Source organism: Ascaphus truei, chromosome 4 (assembly GCF_040206685.1).
Source record: "Ascaphus truei isolate aAscTru1 chromosome 4, aAscTru1.hap1, whole genome shotgun sequence".
Classification (NCBI taxonomy): Eukaryota; Metazoa; Chordata; class Amphibia; order Anura; family Ascaphidae; genus Ascaphus; species Ascaphus truei.
The window spans coordinates 68148360-68164277 of NC_134486.1; the positions used below are offsets into that span (position 1 = coordinate 68148360).

The following is a 15918-nucleotide window of genomic DNA, read 5'->3' on the forward strand; positions in this document are numbered from 1 at the left end:
CCACTCTCTCACGCTCAGACCCACTCTCTCACTCTCAGACCCACTCTCTCACTCTCAGACCCACTCTCTCACTCTCAGACCCACTCTCTCACTCTCAGACCCACTCTGACTGTCAGACCCTCTCTCTCTCTGACACCCTCTCTCTCTCAGACACACACTCTCCCTCTCTCTCTCAGACACACACTCTCCCTCTCTCTCACACACTCTCCCTCTCTCTCAGACACACACTCTCCCTCTCTCTCTCAGACACACACTCTCCCTCTCTCTCTCAGACACACACTCTCCCTCTCTCTCTCAGACACACACTCTCCCTCTCTCTCTCAGACACACACTCTCACTCTCTCTCTCAGACACACTCTCCCTCTCTCTCAGACACACACTCTCCCTCTCTCTCAGACACACACTCTCCCTCTCTCTCTCTCAGACACACACACACACTTGCTCAGACTCACACACACACTCGCTCAGACACACACACACTCGCTCAGACACACTCTCTCAGACGCACACACACACTCTCTGACACACACAGGGGGAGGGAAATCTGATTGGGGGGGGGGGTCGGAGCAGGTGCCCTCCGCAACTGCTTCTCGGTGTGGGGAGGAGGAGGACCGTGTAAGTGCGCAAGGGGGGGGGAAATCTGAGCAGGGGGAATCGGAGCAGGTGCCCTCCTCCACAACTGCTACCCGGTGTGGGGAGGAGGGCCGCGTAAGTGCACGGGGGGAGAGGGGAGGGGCGGAGCAGGGGGAGATCGGAGCAGGTACCCTCCACAACTGCTGCCCGGTGTGGGGAGGAGGAGGAGAGGCAGTAGTGAGGTGTCTCTCCCACCGCAGACTCGTTCTTCTATCCCCCAAGCCTCTTATACCCCCTCCCCCCCACTCTTATACCCCTTCCCCCCCCGCATCCCCCACTCCTCTTATACCCTCTCCCCCCCGGAGCGCTGCTTACCCGCGCCGCCCTGGTGATACTCAGGTCCTTAATCACCTCAGGCGGTTGCTGCCACACACAGACAGTGACACACAAACACAGTGACAAACAAACACAGTGACCGTGACAGACAGTGACACACACACACATAGTGAGAGTGACACACACACACACAGTGAGAGTGACACACACACACACACACAGTGAGAGTGACACACACAGTGAGTGACACACACACACAGTGAGAGTGACACACACACACACACAGTGAGAGTGACACACACACACACAGTGAGAGTGACACACACACACACACACACACAGTGAGAGTGACACACACACACACTGAGAGTGACACACACACACAGTGAGAGTGACACACACACACACACACAGTGAGAGTGACACACACACACACACAGTGAGAGTGACACACACACACACACACACACAGTGAGAGTGACACACACACAGTGAGAGTGACACACACACACACACAGTGAGAGTGACACACACACACACACACAGTGAGAGTGACACACACACACGGTGAGAGTGACACACACACACAGTGACAGTGACACACACAGTGACAGTGACACACACACACACAGTGACAGTGCCAGACACATACACACACACACACACACACACACACACACACACACACACACAGTGACATTGACACACACACACACACACAGTGAGATTGACACACACACACACACACACACACACACACACGCACAGTGACATTGACACACACACACACACACACACAGTGACATTGACACACACACACACACACACAGTGACATTGACACACACACACACACACAGTGACAGATACATACACAGTGACACACACACACACAATAAGCCCACCTCTGCAAACACACACAATAATAAGGCCTCTCCCGCCTTGGGGTGGGTAAGGTGTCTGGGAGTGGGTATGTGGGTTACCTGGGGCCTGTGGGTGGGCTGCTGGAGCAGCAAGGCCAGTGCAGCTGATAGACTGGCAGGCCCGCGGAGCCTGAAGGGAGGGACAGAGGGGCGGAGCCTAAGGAGCCCGGCATTACTGGAGGAGAGAAGGGAGGGGGGCAGTGCTGTAGGAAGAGGCGGGCCAAAAAAAACATCTTGCCAGAGTGAAAGCACGGGCAGCCAATCAGGAGAGGGGGAGTTTTTAAAAAAATATATATATATATATATATATTTTTTTTTTTTTTTTTTTAAACCATTCTTGCAGGCTTCCCGTGGGCCGGACCAAATGACTTCGCGGGCCTTATACGGCCCGCGGGCCGGACGTTCCCCACCCCTGCACTAGAGGGACATTGAGAAGGATTTTTACTCAAAGTACATGCAGGAAATTTGAGAAAGATTTGTAACTGAAACAAACAAAACCTGTAACATACTTGAAGATATTTAACATTTCAGAACTAATGACACAATGTGTGGGATATACACCTAATGTCATAGTAATGCTTTACCTTGAGGATCTGCCTTCTTATATGCATTTCCAGCATCTACAAAACTTGTGGCTGCATCGTGTTTGCTCTGCAGTTGCATGTGTAGTTTGCCTGCCTGGCAAAACGCATTTCCTGCAGCTGGAAAATACATCACACAATATTATCTACATTTTATTGCAACAGTAAAAAACAACAAAAAATATTTTTAAAAAACAAGGGAAGCACAATTTTCTGTTGAGTGGATCCGCGTCTTTACGAAAGATATTATAAACCAGGAGTGGTTAACTCCAGTCCTCAAGGGCCACCAACGGGTCAGGTTTTCAGGATATCTCTGCTTCAGCCCAGGTGGCTCAGTCAACGACTGAAGCTGGGAAATCCTGAAAACCGGACCTGTTGGTGACCCTCGAGGTCTGGAGTTGGCCACCCCTGCAATAAGCAAATCAAATAACAAAAAAAACAAAGGAAGGACCAAAGTAAACAAATGGCAGTGGCATGTTTATTAGGTTAAAATGTAGATTACTGACCCCATTTTTAAACATACCAGACAAGTCGTATTGTCTGAATTGTAACCAGTGTTTTTAGGATCTTTACTTAATCTTATTTCTGACAACTATTTGTTGTATTGTACATATACATGGTTTTACTTTTGTTTGGCCAAGATTTGCAACATAAGGTTGAATCTTTTAAAGGAAGCCGATTGCATTGATAAGTTGTTTAAATTGTTTGCCCGGGGTGGAAGGCCTCTAAGATGTAAAATTACAAACTGAGAACAAAAATCTGCTCTGAACAGTCTCATTGTATTTTGTTCGCCTGCGTTGGTGATTATGTGCAGTTCTCGAATACACATTTGGGGCTACAGTTTTCTTTTTGTTATCCAAAAAACTCTGCTGGGTCTGATATTGGTCAATGGATCTGTCTCAAAAGTAAAAAAAAAAAAAAAAAAAAAAAAATGTTGATGCAAACAGAAAGAGCAATTGAACGTTTATTGTATGCCACAATATAGGGAAAGGGAATATGTATCTAAAGGCGCCTGCTAGAACAATAATAATAAAAAGGATATAAAAACCAAGCCTGTTGGACGATCAGGAAATGACTCCTCAGGATGTGCTTAAGGCTAAGGCCCCGCTCCCAGAGTCAGCGCGCCCGCACTGCAGACAGGCGGTGCGCTGACATACACAGACCGCGATATGCGGTCTGTAGGGAGCGGGAGCCGGAGGGAGGGGGGCGGGAGTGGGAGGTTTGACAGGGAGGGGGGGGCGTGGCTTGAGCGGAGGGACCCGCTACTCTCCCCCCCCTCCCTCCACTGACTCGGGCTGGAGCTGCTGATGGTAAGTAAAACACACACACACACACACACACAGGCAGGCACTCACACACACACACACACAGACAGACAGAGGCAGGCACTCACGCACTCAGACACACACACATACAGGCACGCTGCTTTCACTCCACACTCCTCCCCGCTCCCCGAAGCCTCTCCTCCCCATTGGCTCACAGCCACACCACGTGACGCGTCAACGCTAGGGATCACCATTTTCTTGTGTCCCATAGCGGCTGACGCGCCACAGCGTGTAGTGCGCTGTGCCTCCAGGGGGGAACGGGACCGGCTCGGGAGGATTCCCCTGCTGGTGGGGAACTCGCGTGTGGCCACCCGCGCCAACGAGCGCAGCGGGACCGAGGCCTAAGAGAGAAAGCACAACACATAGCATAATACTGTTTGATAAGAAGACAAACAACACTTAAGACAACATAGATCAGCTGAGAGATCAGATAAGTGAAAATTTAAGATAAAAACATTTAATAACAAAATTCATAAAGCATACATAGACATATAAAACAATATGGATAATAAAAGATAATGTAAGCACACTGCAGCACCGGTGGATTCAGATGTAATGCCCACTCACCAGATGGATATTGTAAGCAGGCAGTGGATACATTAGAGAGTATCCTCTCTCGGTAAAGTTTGCTGCCTACTCCTGGGCGTCTCCGTGGATGTGTGCACGCCAGCCGGCGTATGGGCAGATGGTCTCACGCAGCACACTGGAGGGGACGCACAGCTAATCCAGGTCGGCAGCAGCAGATTCGACACACTGTCACGAGCGACCAGCTCTCTGTATTACAGCAAACGCTGATTCGTCCTTGTCGTGGGGGAGAATCGCCAAACACAGTGATGCAGAAGTGCTATATTCGCCACCCTACGCGTTTCGAAAGCTATCCGCTTTCTTCCTCAGGGGTATATGATATTAAAAGTCCATGATGTTCCCTTAAATAGAGCGTCCATAATTACGTGACAGTGTGTCGAATCTGATGCTGCCGACCTGGATTAGCTGTGCGTCCCCTCCAGTGTGCAGCGCCCAGGAGTAGGCAGCAAACTTCACCGAGAGGGGATACTCTCTAATATATCCACTGCCTGCTTACAATATCCATCTGGTGAGTGGGCATTACATCTGAATCCACCGGTGCTGCAGTGTGCTTACATTATCTTTTATTGTCCATATTGTTTTATATGTCTATGTATGCTTTATGAATTTTGTTATTAAATGTTTTTATCTTAAATTTTCACCTATCTGATCTCTCAGCTGATCTATGTTGTCTTAAGTGTTGTTTGTCTTCTTATCAAACAGTATTATGCTATGTGTTGTGCTTTCTCTCTTTTAAGCACATCCTGAGGAGTCATTTCCTGATAGTCCAACAGGCTTGTTTTTTATATCCTTTTTATTATTATTGTTCTAGCAGGCGCCTTTAGATACATATTCCCTTTCCATGTACTTGTTCTGACCAGGGGGTCAGTTTGTTGTATCACTAGGCAGCCCCTTACGTGTGAACCTTGGTCCATACCTTAGGTGCTTTAAAGTATTACATTACAATCATTGTATATTGGTTAGCGCTACCTGTTTTGTTTTTTTCTATGCCACAATATAGGTTATATTAGCTTTGTAATTGGACAGCAGTGCATAGAAAACAAAAACAATGGCAGGCTAAATGCTTCTAGGTTAGAGGTGGGCAAATCCAGTCCTCAAGGGCCACCAATAGGACAGGTGTTAAGGATATCCCTGCTTCAGCACAGGTGGCTGTCAATGACTGGGGCACCTGTACTGTAGCAGGGATATCCTTAAAACCTGACCTGTTGGTGGCCCTCGAGAACTGGAGATGCCAACCTCCAGCCCCCCTGTCACGATAGCTTACAGGGTTATAATATACACATACTTACTGGGTTGAATCGAATACGACTGTGATATGATAAAGAGATTTTATTCCTTCAAATAAGGTGGACACACAATGTTGGACAAATAACATATATATATATATATATATATATATATATATATATATATATATATATATATATATATATATATATATATATATATATATATATATATATATATATATATATATATATATATATATATATATAATATCAAAAATACTCAATTCGGTTAATCTGAGAGGGCTGAAATCTGCCATGTAATCCTGACTCAGGGGTTTCTGTCTCGTGGCCACATTTCAGCCCTCCAGGTATTACCAACCCAGATATAAATGTTTTTAGGTCCGAAACCTCATTTCAAAACCAGCAGTAATTGCAACAGCTCTGTAACCTCTGCATAGGAATACGTGGCATTCTGTATGTCACTGCAAATGGTGGCCAAAAAGGCGGGAAGGGGAACAAAGGGCCATAAACATTCAAACACAGTTACCCCCTTCCCTCCCGGCCTGATCCCAGTGTAGATGTTTGGTGCAATCACGTCACAGGATGGGAACACATAAAACAAAGAGGAATACATTTTGTGCTGAAGCAGGGGACTGCAGAAATACATGTATACGATTCCATTAACCCCTCGCATCCTGCAGGATTGCAGGGGCTGCCAACTGGGGGTTGACCCCTTTATTACACGCCTGGCAAGCCTATCATGACACACACGCCGCCCCCCCCGTAAGTTAATTGCAAGGTGTAACTCAGTCTTAATGTATCTGAATGAGTAATTTTGTCAACAACCACTAACCTTGTATCATTCTGTCCCCTTCGCTCGCCCCTTTGTATCTTCTGTTTCTGTAGCAGGGGGGATGCTATGCTTGCTACACAACCAATGTGCTACGCAAATATGTACTACAAAGACCTGGCGACAGGTTTGGCACACATCTCAAATTGTATTATTAATTATTGAATAGATTACATTTGAAGAAGGCTAGTCCAGCCTCAAAGTGTTTGCGTTATTTTTCTACCTATATACAAGACAAACGAAAAATATCATCCTGTACAATGTAACTTATCCCTCCCCCGCCTCTTTATTTGGTACAGTTTATATTCTGACAAACCATAGCAAAATATGGTTTAAAAATATATTTTTTAAATCCTACATCTGCAAAGTACCATTGTATTTACCAACACACATAGTCATAGGCACATACCACTCCAATTTTTAGCCATCTTGAACATGTTTGCAGCCCTGGCGTACATTTCACAGGCTTCTTCAACTTTTGTGTTTCCACTGAAAAAGAAGAAGATTTAATAATGTTTGATAAATGGGTGTAATACCAAGTATGTATCAGTCTACCAAATCTCTAGATTACTGGACTTTAGTCATCGATGAAGCAAATTACAATGAATTAAAGCGCAGCTACAACGCAAGTACTGTGCAGGCGAAACTAAATCCAACCCATGCAAGGTTATCCCAAAACAGTGACACAGGCAGGGTACTGGTTTACAAAGAAGGAGCCGACAAGAAAAGCAGTTCCTCTTGTTTTGGTGCACACCCTACTTTAATCAGCAAAAAATAATGACTCCATGTCATTGATATGATTAGTAAATGTGATAATGTATTTCAGTGAAAACTTGTTAAAATATATCTTTGAATTAATTTAAAATAGCTTATAAAGAAAATACTTGTTTAGGAAATTAGTGACAAGTAGCCCAGTGTCACTGCATGATTGAAGTGGCAAGCTAGCTCCACTTGATGGTAATGGTGCAGAGATCACAATTTAAAGTCATACCATATTAGTAACAATATAATGTTGTTATTTGACAAAAGGTGCAGAGAGAGTGAGTGAGACACAGACTATCCTCCCTCCCCCGCTCCAGTATGCATTGAGAGCAGGGTCAGGCAGAGTACAGGAGAGTTCCAATTAGCTCCACCCCCACACAGCCTCTTCCTCGGCTCTCCGATACCTCCCAGCTGTCCTGTCAATCACCACCGCTGCCGGTCCCGGCTTTGATCTCGCTGGGAAGCGCGGTTAGCGGTCGCAGCGGTGATTAGCAGGTCAATCATCACTGTGCACAGCAAGGCCAAGGCGGAAATCTTAGGCATAGGCGCATGTTTTTTTTGTGTGGATCTGTTTTATCCAAAAAAAAAGCTGCCATATCGTCATTTAATTGATATTGGATATATTCCATTATAATGTTTGACCTTCAGTGGCATATAATTGCAAGTTTCATTTGCTTAGTTCTATTGATACATTACATAATTGATGTCCTGATTGTTTAGGATCACTCCAGGTTACATAATCATATGCAGCATTTGATTATCTTTAAGAAAAAGTAACTAAGCTGCCGATCGATCAGCAAAGATTAGGCTCTCCGAGTTCAGATTATGGCTGGTTTTGAATCTAGCCTGCAGTCAGTGGAACGCAACAACTACAATATAACCTTACATTACTATGGGTAACAAATTGTGGCTTAGGTGAAAGCTGTAGAAATAGACAGTCTCCCGCTGGGAACAATGCAAGAGATCTGTTTGTTATCATCTGCCAAAGCTCTCACTACTGGGAAGAGGGCAGTGCTCAAAAAGGTGTGTGCCAGAGCCTGTTACAGCTACCAATAGATGCTTAGTACATTAAAACTCATTAAAGTAGCAGAACATGTGAAATCATGGGATTTTTATCTAAGTCTGTAGTATTAGATAATATTGACTTTTTGTTTTTATTCAACTCTTAATGCCATTTTTAGTTTTAATGCATCCTTTCATTTCTTTGGCAGGTTTTAGCCCACCTCCTTAGCACTTTCCTAAAACTTTCCTGCTTGGGATCATTTGTTGCAAATGTATATTATTATATTATTATTTTATTTTTATTAAGTTATATGTCTGTATTACTCCTTTATTAAGGGAGCAACCCAAGCACTGCAGGTTTTTTTTTTTTACATAGCAGTGAAGCAGTGGGTCTCCAGAGCTGAAACCCATTGGTTTCAGCTCCAGAGCCCCCTCCTTCCAAAGATACTTACCTCCGTAGTGGGTGACGGTATCTCCTCTGTTTAAAAGGTCCAGGTCACGCGGGCCAAATAGGAAGCCGCATCTGATGTCACAGCTTCCTATTGGCCTGCAGGAGGTGGGAACTTTGAAGCCGCCATTACATGAAACTGAGCAAGCACAGCTGGAGCTGCTACTGGCACCTCTCTGTGCAGAAGCAGGGGGTCCCCGGAGCTTAAATGAATAGGGTTCAGCCCCAGAGATCCTCTGCATCAACCCTAAGAAATAAAAACCACTATGCTTGGATTGCCTCTTTAAATGATAGGGGGGGGGGGGATTTATCTTAATTTTTTTTTTCTTTTTAACATGCCCCTCACTTTACAATGTGTGTTATTGATGGGACGTGTTGCTTTAACCTGCACAATTTATACACAGTGCAAAGCTGCATTACCAATCCCATGTAGAGCAAAGTAACAGGTCAAAACATTTATTGACAACAACATCTGAATGAAACCGGCCTCAGCAGGAAGACTCAATAACCCTTAAATATAAACAACTCGGCTCATTTCTGTCCTCGGAAAAATTAAACGCATTTATTTTCTTCAGAGCCGCAAAATGAATGCATATCCAGACTTCTATTTATCCGTTTGAATAATTACTGAATGATAAAATTCACAAAATAAAAATGATTTACAGTACCTGTAGATACTGTATGAGGATTGAAAAACAGCTAGTCATTTAAAATCCCTTTAGCATTAGTTTTCCATGGAAATGTTAGAAGTGAAATTTATTTTTCAGATTTTTGTAAACATTGCGACAGTTAGACGTCACCTATTAAACATAACACTGTCCTTTGTTCACTTAGATCCTAGAAGGGGATTTGCATTTATCTATAGGGCTCAAAAAATAGAGGCTAACCATTCCAAAAAAATAAATGACTAAACTCGTATGCATGTAGTTTTTAGATTTATGAGGATAAGATGAAATTGCTAACATTTCTGGTATTGATTCAATACAATTCAAATACAGTACCAATGTTTCTCAAACACAGTTTGGAAGGCATTGGTCTTTAACGCAGTATATATAGGAAATTTGTGAAGTGTGTTGCTGTTCAGTTATGTTAGACTTATACAGCTACGTGTAAAAAAAAGGAAACACTAATTCACTGTATTGAAATACCAATATATAGGTAAAAGCAGCAATCCACTCAATCACGTTGCAGCTTTCTATTGGCTGTCAGAGTGAGGCTGTTCCTGTGGTGATATTGTTTCCCAAGACAAGTGTTTTTATCCATGTGTTTTATAATTATATTTTCTCTGCAATCAGGGGTCAAATGTCGGCTTTAAAACACTTACAAATATTTAGCAGTGGATATGTATTTTGTTTGCTCAATGAACAGTTAGCAAAGCCATTATTTTCCATGGAGTATTTTATACCAACAAAATTCTACAAATATAAGCAGGCCTCAAATCCAACAGGGTTACAGACATACCCCGGTTTAAGGACACTCACTTTAAGTACACTCGCGAGTAAGGACATAATCACCCGATAGGCAAACGGCAGCTCACGCATGCGCCTGTCAGCACGTCCTCAATAGCAATACCAGCTCCCTACCTGTACCGAAGCTGTGAGCAAGCGGGGAGACTATAGAGCCTGTTACATATGCGTTATTTACATCAGTTATGCACGTATGACGATTGCAGTACAGTACATGCATCGATAAGTGGGGAAAAAAGGTAGTGCTTCACTTTAAGTACATTTTCGCTTTACATACAGGTTCCGGTCCCCTTGCGTACATTAATGCGGGGTATGCCTGTATATGTGTAAGTCACACACAAAATTGTGACCAAAGCTCAGTTACAATGTAGAAAATAGATTGTTTAAAAGTCACACAAAAAATATTAAATGTTTGATGTAAAGAGCTTTAACGTAAGAGAGAACGTAAAAACAGGACAAACAGGCCAGGGGGTCCAGTTAGTTGTGTTGCTCGTCTGAATTGCTACCATTGCCACTCTGCAATTAATATTATATTAATGATCCAATAATCTATACGAGTGCATGTCTCAGCAGATCTGCGCTTGTTATGATTGCAGGCCCGACTGCAGAAAGGCAAGTATCGACAAGTCCTAAAAGTATCTCCATACAATGTATGTTCAGTATCAAAGAGAACACCTTCAGTACCAGAATAGCATACAACACATTTCATAATTACGTTTCAGGCCCCCTGTGGCAGAAAGTCTAACACCTCAGATAAACATCATTCATTTTATGTCAAATAAAAAATACCACTTGTGGGTACATTTGCATATCTCACACAGGTCTGCAACCCTGTCTTTCCCCATTATCGCTAAACAAACACATAATAACTTTATTCAAATAGAGCTTTTCTCCCAATGGGACTCAAAGTGCTTCACAATTACAGTATAGTGTGCGGTACACAGCACATAGAATTTTTGGACACAGTCCCTGCCCAGATCTGTTTTTGGTGCTTTTTTTTTCCACTGCAGCAAGGGATTCTGGGCAATTACATTTTATACATAGAAGCGGACACTTTGCTCAGGTACTAACTTTTCATGGTAAATTTGTTTTTCAAAATGGATTGTGTCTGTGCCATTCTGCAATGTACAGTGTCATCACCTCATGTTATACAAATAGTCCATCTTTTTATCTCGAGCTGTCTCTTTAAACTAAACTAGCCTACTCATACACGTTCATTAGCACCTCATCAAGAGGTCAGGCAATCTCCTCAGCCTTTGGTCAGGCCAATGCCAACATTTGTAATTTCAAAAACTATAAGCGGATTAAACATGTGGGAAGTAATTAACTTACTCCCCAATCATGATTATGCAGTGCATTCTCTCTAAGGATGTTTTTATCAAATTCTAATATTATGGACTTGTTACACTCCTGTACACCCTGTAAAAAATAAAAATAATAAATGCAGCAGCCACTAAGAAAAAAAAGATATAAAGAAGACCTAAGCACGTCAGTAATACGTACTGGATGTGCAATGAACACCTTATGCATTATTCACAGTCTCAATTAGTAATTACTAATTTCCTAAAAAGAAAAAACATACTACTTTGGATCATGCTCCCAATTTCTCCTTTTTGTGAGAAGCTGTCCGTTCCTTATTGTCTTACTTCTGGAACGGTCTACCCGATACCCCTAAAAGCCATGACACTATCAGGATTCAAGACGTCTGCATTAAACGCATTTCACAGATGGCTATATATTGACTCGCCCCTTTTATCTGTTTTTTTGCTTTGAATGGCAGGACATATCAGAAAGTGTGATTTGTTTCATTAGATGTTTCAGGGAAACCATTTATAAATAAATCAAATACATTTTAGAAACATTTTGTACTTCCAAATTAAATACAAAAACACCAAAAGGACATGCAGTCCCAGCCGAGTAAAATTTCTACTGCTATTCCAGTGCTGAAGTGACCACGGCTCAGGAACAAGGTCAGAGAGAGAGGGGGAAAAAACAGCACTTCCGAGAGGAGCAGCAGAAAAACTAAGTATTAACACAACATTCCACGCAGTCAGATAGATCAAAAATTGATACCGAGAAGCCAAAGAATAATTAAAATTGCATAAATGTAACATTAGCTGGGGGCGTAAATGTATTTGAGCAGGAAATCTGTTTAAAATAGGAGCTCAAACCCAACATATTAAAAACAAATGCCTGCCTCTAAAGCCACAGAAATAGATTATGTAACCTCCCAACCATTCAATTCAGCAGGACCTAGATAACAGATTGGAATTTTAACCACTTCCCTCTCTTCGTGTAATGTTATTTATAAAAGCAGAAGCCAAGCCTTTCAACACATGAATAGCTCAAAAGTAACATGCATTCAGCTGCTCTCTCTTGGGGGGGCTTTTTATAATAAAGAGGAGCTGGACAGATATATATATCTGACCTGTCCAAAATAAAACATATATACAGTAGCTAAAGGGTACAATGAGAATGCATCATAGAAGATAGCGGCTTTGTCGTGTCAGTCAACAATATGATCCGGCATGCAAAGTCATGCAGTTCAGTAAATGTGGAACAGTTACACCAATGTTTTTCAACAGCGGCTCCTAGGAACCCTTGGGTTCCGCGGGCATCCCTAAAGGGTTCCCTGTAATTTTCAGGTCAAGAGAAAAAAATGGTACCAAATACAGAAGAGTGTACAGTGCATCTGATGTCAGACACGCTATTAGAGAGGGTTGGGGTTCGTTACAATGCGTCTGATCTCAGACGCGCTATTAGAGAGGTTTGGAGTTCTGCAGAATTTTACAATATAGTTATAGGGTTCCTTAAACAAAAAACAAAAAGAAAAGTACAATTAAAAAAAAACAAACACTGCCATACACCCAGAAACCCTAAACTTCTATCACATGCTCCTCCTTTTTCCATAGCAGAGACATACTGCAACATTTTGGTTGCAGTTTAACATTTCCTCAGGCATTCGGCCTGCATTATTCATCTCCATGTGCACTGATCATTACTTCGACTGCAAGAGTTGCTAGAAGTCTGTCTACAATATTTCACATTCTTAACTCCAAATAAGTGGTAGAGTTGATTCTTGGGTGGGGGGTGGGAGGGAAAGAGGATCCAAAAGGAAAATTATACAAACTATATATATACAGTTAAGGTTATAAACTCTGTTCACCCACACTAATCTTGAGTAAAACACAAGGCTCCTTTAATCAGACTTAATCCAAGATGACCTGACAACAGTCCTAAGCTGGCAAGAAATGCTGCTGCAAACAATTTAAGAATATACTGCTTGGACTGAAGATTGTTTTTTATTTTTTTCCTCCGATGGGTTTCAGACTGTACTGTCCACTTCAAATAAAAAAGGATAGTGGAGAGAAATGTGAACTGAGGAGCATCAAACAAGAGGGCAAAGTAGATGGCTACTCATGTCAGTCTGTCTGGCACCAACAGTGTACTCAGCACAGGGAATTATAGTACTATAAGTACAATAAATAAGATCAGACAATAGGAAAGGAAAGGAAATTCCTGCCCCGGACACCTTACAATCTAAATGGTATGATGGGAGACTTACAGAGACAGCAGGTGAGAGAATAAGTGCAGTAGATGGCAGTGCTTGGCCAAAATGGTTGCTGTTGATAGATAAATAGATATTTCATTGAAACTATATCCTTTTCACAGTTAAAGCTATACAGTAAACAGATATACAAAATATAATATTTAATTATTTCTTAAGAAGGTCATGTTCAAATAATTTCCTGCTTGGTGAATACCACACATAATGGAAATTGCCATGGCTAACCTGGATGTATATAAAAAAAAAAAAACTTTGAATGGGCCTAAAGTTGCTCTAGTGTCATGCCATTGTGCAGAGAGACCTATGCAGAAAAGAGCAAGAAGCGAGAGAATTTCATCATACAGCCTGTGCCAAATGCAGAGAGCAAGTTCCCAAAAGCTCATCATGTACAATTATTAGTCCAGTAAATATATATCAAACGATCAAAATGTCTCTGTAAAGCGCTGCGTACAATTAGCAGCGCTATACAAGAACATGCTATTATTATTATTATAAGAGTGTTGTGAGTCAATGAAGGGGATTGAATAGCGGCCACGGCCCAAGGACCTAAATGCAGACCTGTCAGGACACATTTATTAAAGCATCAACATTCTCATAAGTATCAATGGAGTGTCATGTGTTGGTGTTGCACCAATATAAAAAAAGCACAGGCTTACAATGTTAACAATATAAGCATGTCTGTGCTGTAGCTTTGTCAGAGTGTCCATGCACAAATCTATGGTCACGTGTGTGCATCAGTGTGTTCATGAATTGGTTCAGTGGTTAAAGACCATCAGGTGTTGGCATTAGGGCCAGCAGGTATAAGTGGCACATTGCACTATTAACAGTGTCCCTGCCAGAGAGGTGAGCAACACATCGCTCTGCACATTAGTGCTCCGATATATAAACTTTTCTGAAAGAAAAGGGGTTAAAAATTAGCACCTACAAAATATTTGGCCTTACTGACAAGCATTTGATATACCTTGACTTAATTCAAAATTTCTGTTTTGGGACAACTTCCTATTTTACACTAAGGGAGATTACAAAACCATATTAACATTTTAAAATCTTACAAATAAGAACATTTACATGGAGTCCTTCAGGACCCTGAGGTCCAATTAAGATGCTAGATTTTGGATTATAATTGCCATGTCGGTCACTGAGATATTATGGTTTTGTACCAAAAACGCACTATAATTCACAATGAAAAAAATAAATAAAAAAAGGTGTTAGCGTGAGACTCCCCTGAAGTGTGTGATATACTGTAAATGAGTGGGGGTGACAGGATGGGGTATGTGGGCTGCTAAGAGGTTCTTCCCCACTCCAGACAATGGTTCTGCCTCCTCTCTAATATCACACACACACACACACACACACACACACCACACACACCACACACACACACAGCCCCTGGGCCTCACCCCCATCCTCTCCTCACCCGAATAGGCCCCTCAGGAAGGAGTGCGAGGACTTCACCCTCTTCTCGGCCTCCGCCATCAGCTGCACGGCCTCTCGCTCCTTGCCGGTGTTATCCATGGCGTCCCCCGGTCCTTGTGAGGGTGACAAGCGACTCTAGGAATAACGTTATAGCCGTGACCGTTACTCGCCTGCACCAGCTGAGCTCACTGACAGCCGGTTCACACCCCACCCCGGCTTCCGTCACTGACGCTGCACCCACCGTGCATGCCGGGAGATGTAGTTCTAGGTCCGAGGCAGTTGCGAAACACGCTCGGCGGACATACTTAGTAAGGGCAAGGCCAAAAGTCACGAAGCACTGGAAAAGGCGAGATACCTCAATTTGCGGTGTGTTAATGTTAGCCACTAGACCGACTTCATGACATTAACTTACATATCCTACAGGGAAACGCTGGCATTTTGCCCACAGGTAAGATGGCCGCTGCTTGTTCTGTGCATCACCCACTGTCGAAGACTTGATACATTGCAGCATCAGTGGGAGCAGTAAGAAAGGTCCCTGAATACTTTGGTTCGGTCCTGAGTCTCGCTTGCTTGCTGAGTTGTTTTAATCGCCCATTGATTCCATTTCACATTCATAAGATTTACAGTGCTGATCCTGACTCTATACGTACAATTGATGTATATTATAATGCTGATCTCGACTCACTATACGTACAATTGATGTATATTATAGTGCTGATCCTAACTCTATACGTACAATTGATGTATATTATAGTGCTGATCCCAACTCTATATGTACAATTGATGTATATTATAGTGGTGATCCCAGATCTCTATATGTACAATTGATGGGTGTAGAGTTGCCAGGTGCCCAGTA

At 42.7% G+C, this 15918-nt stretch overlaps 2 protein-coding genes across 4 annotated transcripts in view; one reads left to right on the plus strand and one right to left on the minus strand.

The window, feature by feature from the left end:
* Positions 1-15303, minus strand: part of NAPB (NSF attachment protein beta) — a 39238-nt gene extending 23935 nt beyond the window's left edge. For 2 of the 3 annotated variants that reach the window (XM_075595995.1, XM_075595994.1), the window contains exons 1-4: positions 15064-15298; positions 13644-13701; positions 6810-6889; positions 2415-2531 (exon numbers count right to left, since the gene is read on the minus strand). In XM_075595995.1, coding sequence (XP_075452110.1) covers positions 2415-2450 — 36 coding nt within the window. In that variant the 5' untranslated portion in view covers positions 2451-2531; positions 6810-6889; positions 13644-13701; positions 15064-15298. Of the gene's footprint in view, positions 1-2414; positions 2532-6809; positions 6890-13643; positions 13702-15063 lie in introns of all 3 variants that reach the window. The other variant, XM_075595993.1, reaches the window with a different exon arrangement.
* A 31-nt stretch (positions 15304-15334) lies between these two features.
* SHLD1 (shieldin complex subunit 1) overlaps positions 15335-15918 on the plus strand; it is a 287950-nt gene continuing 287366 nt past the window's right edge. Inside the window, exon 1 of the mRNA XM_075595998.1 lies at positions 15335-15510. The gene's annotated coding sequence lies outside the window, so the exon portion shown is untranslated. The remainder of the gene's footprint in view (positions 15511-15918) is intronic.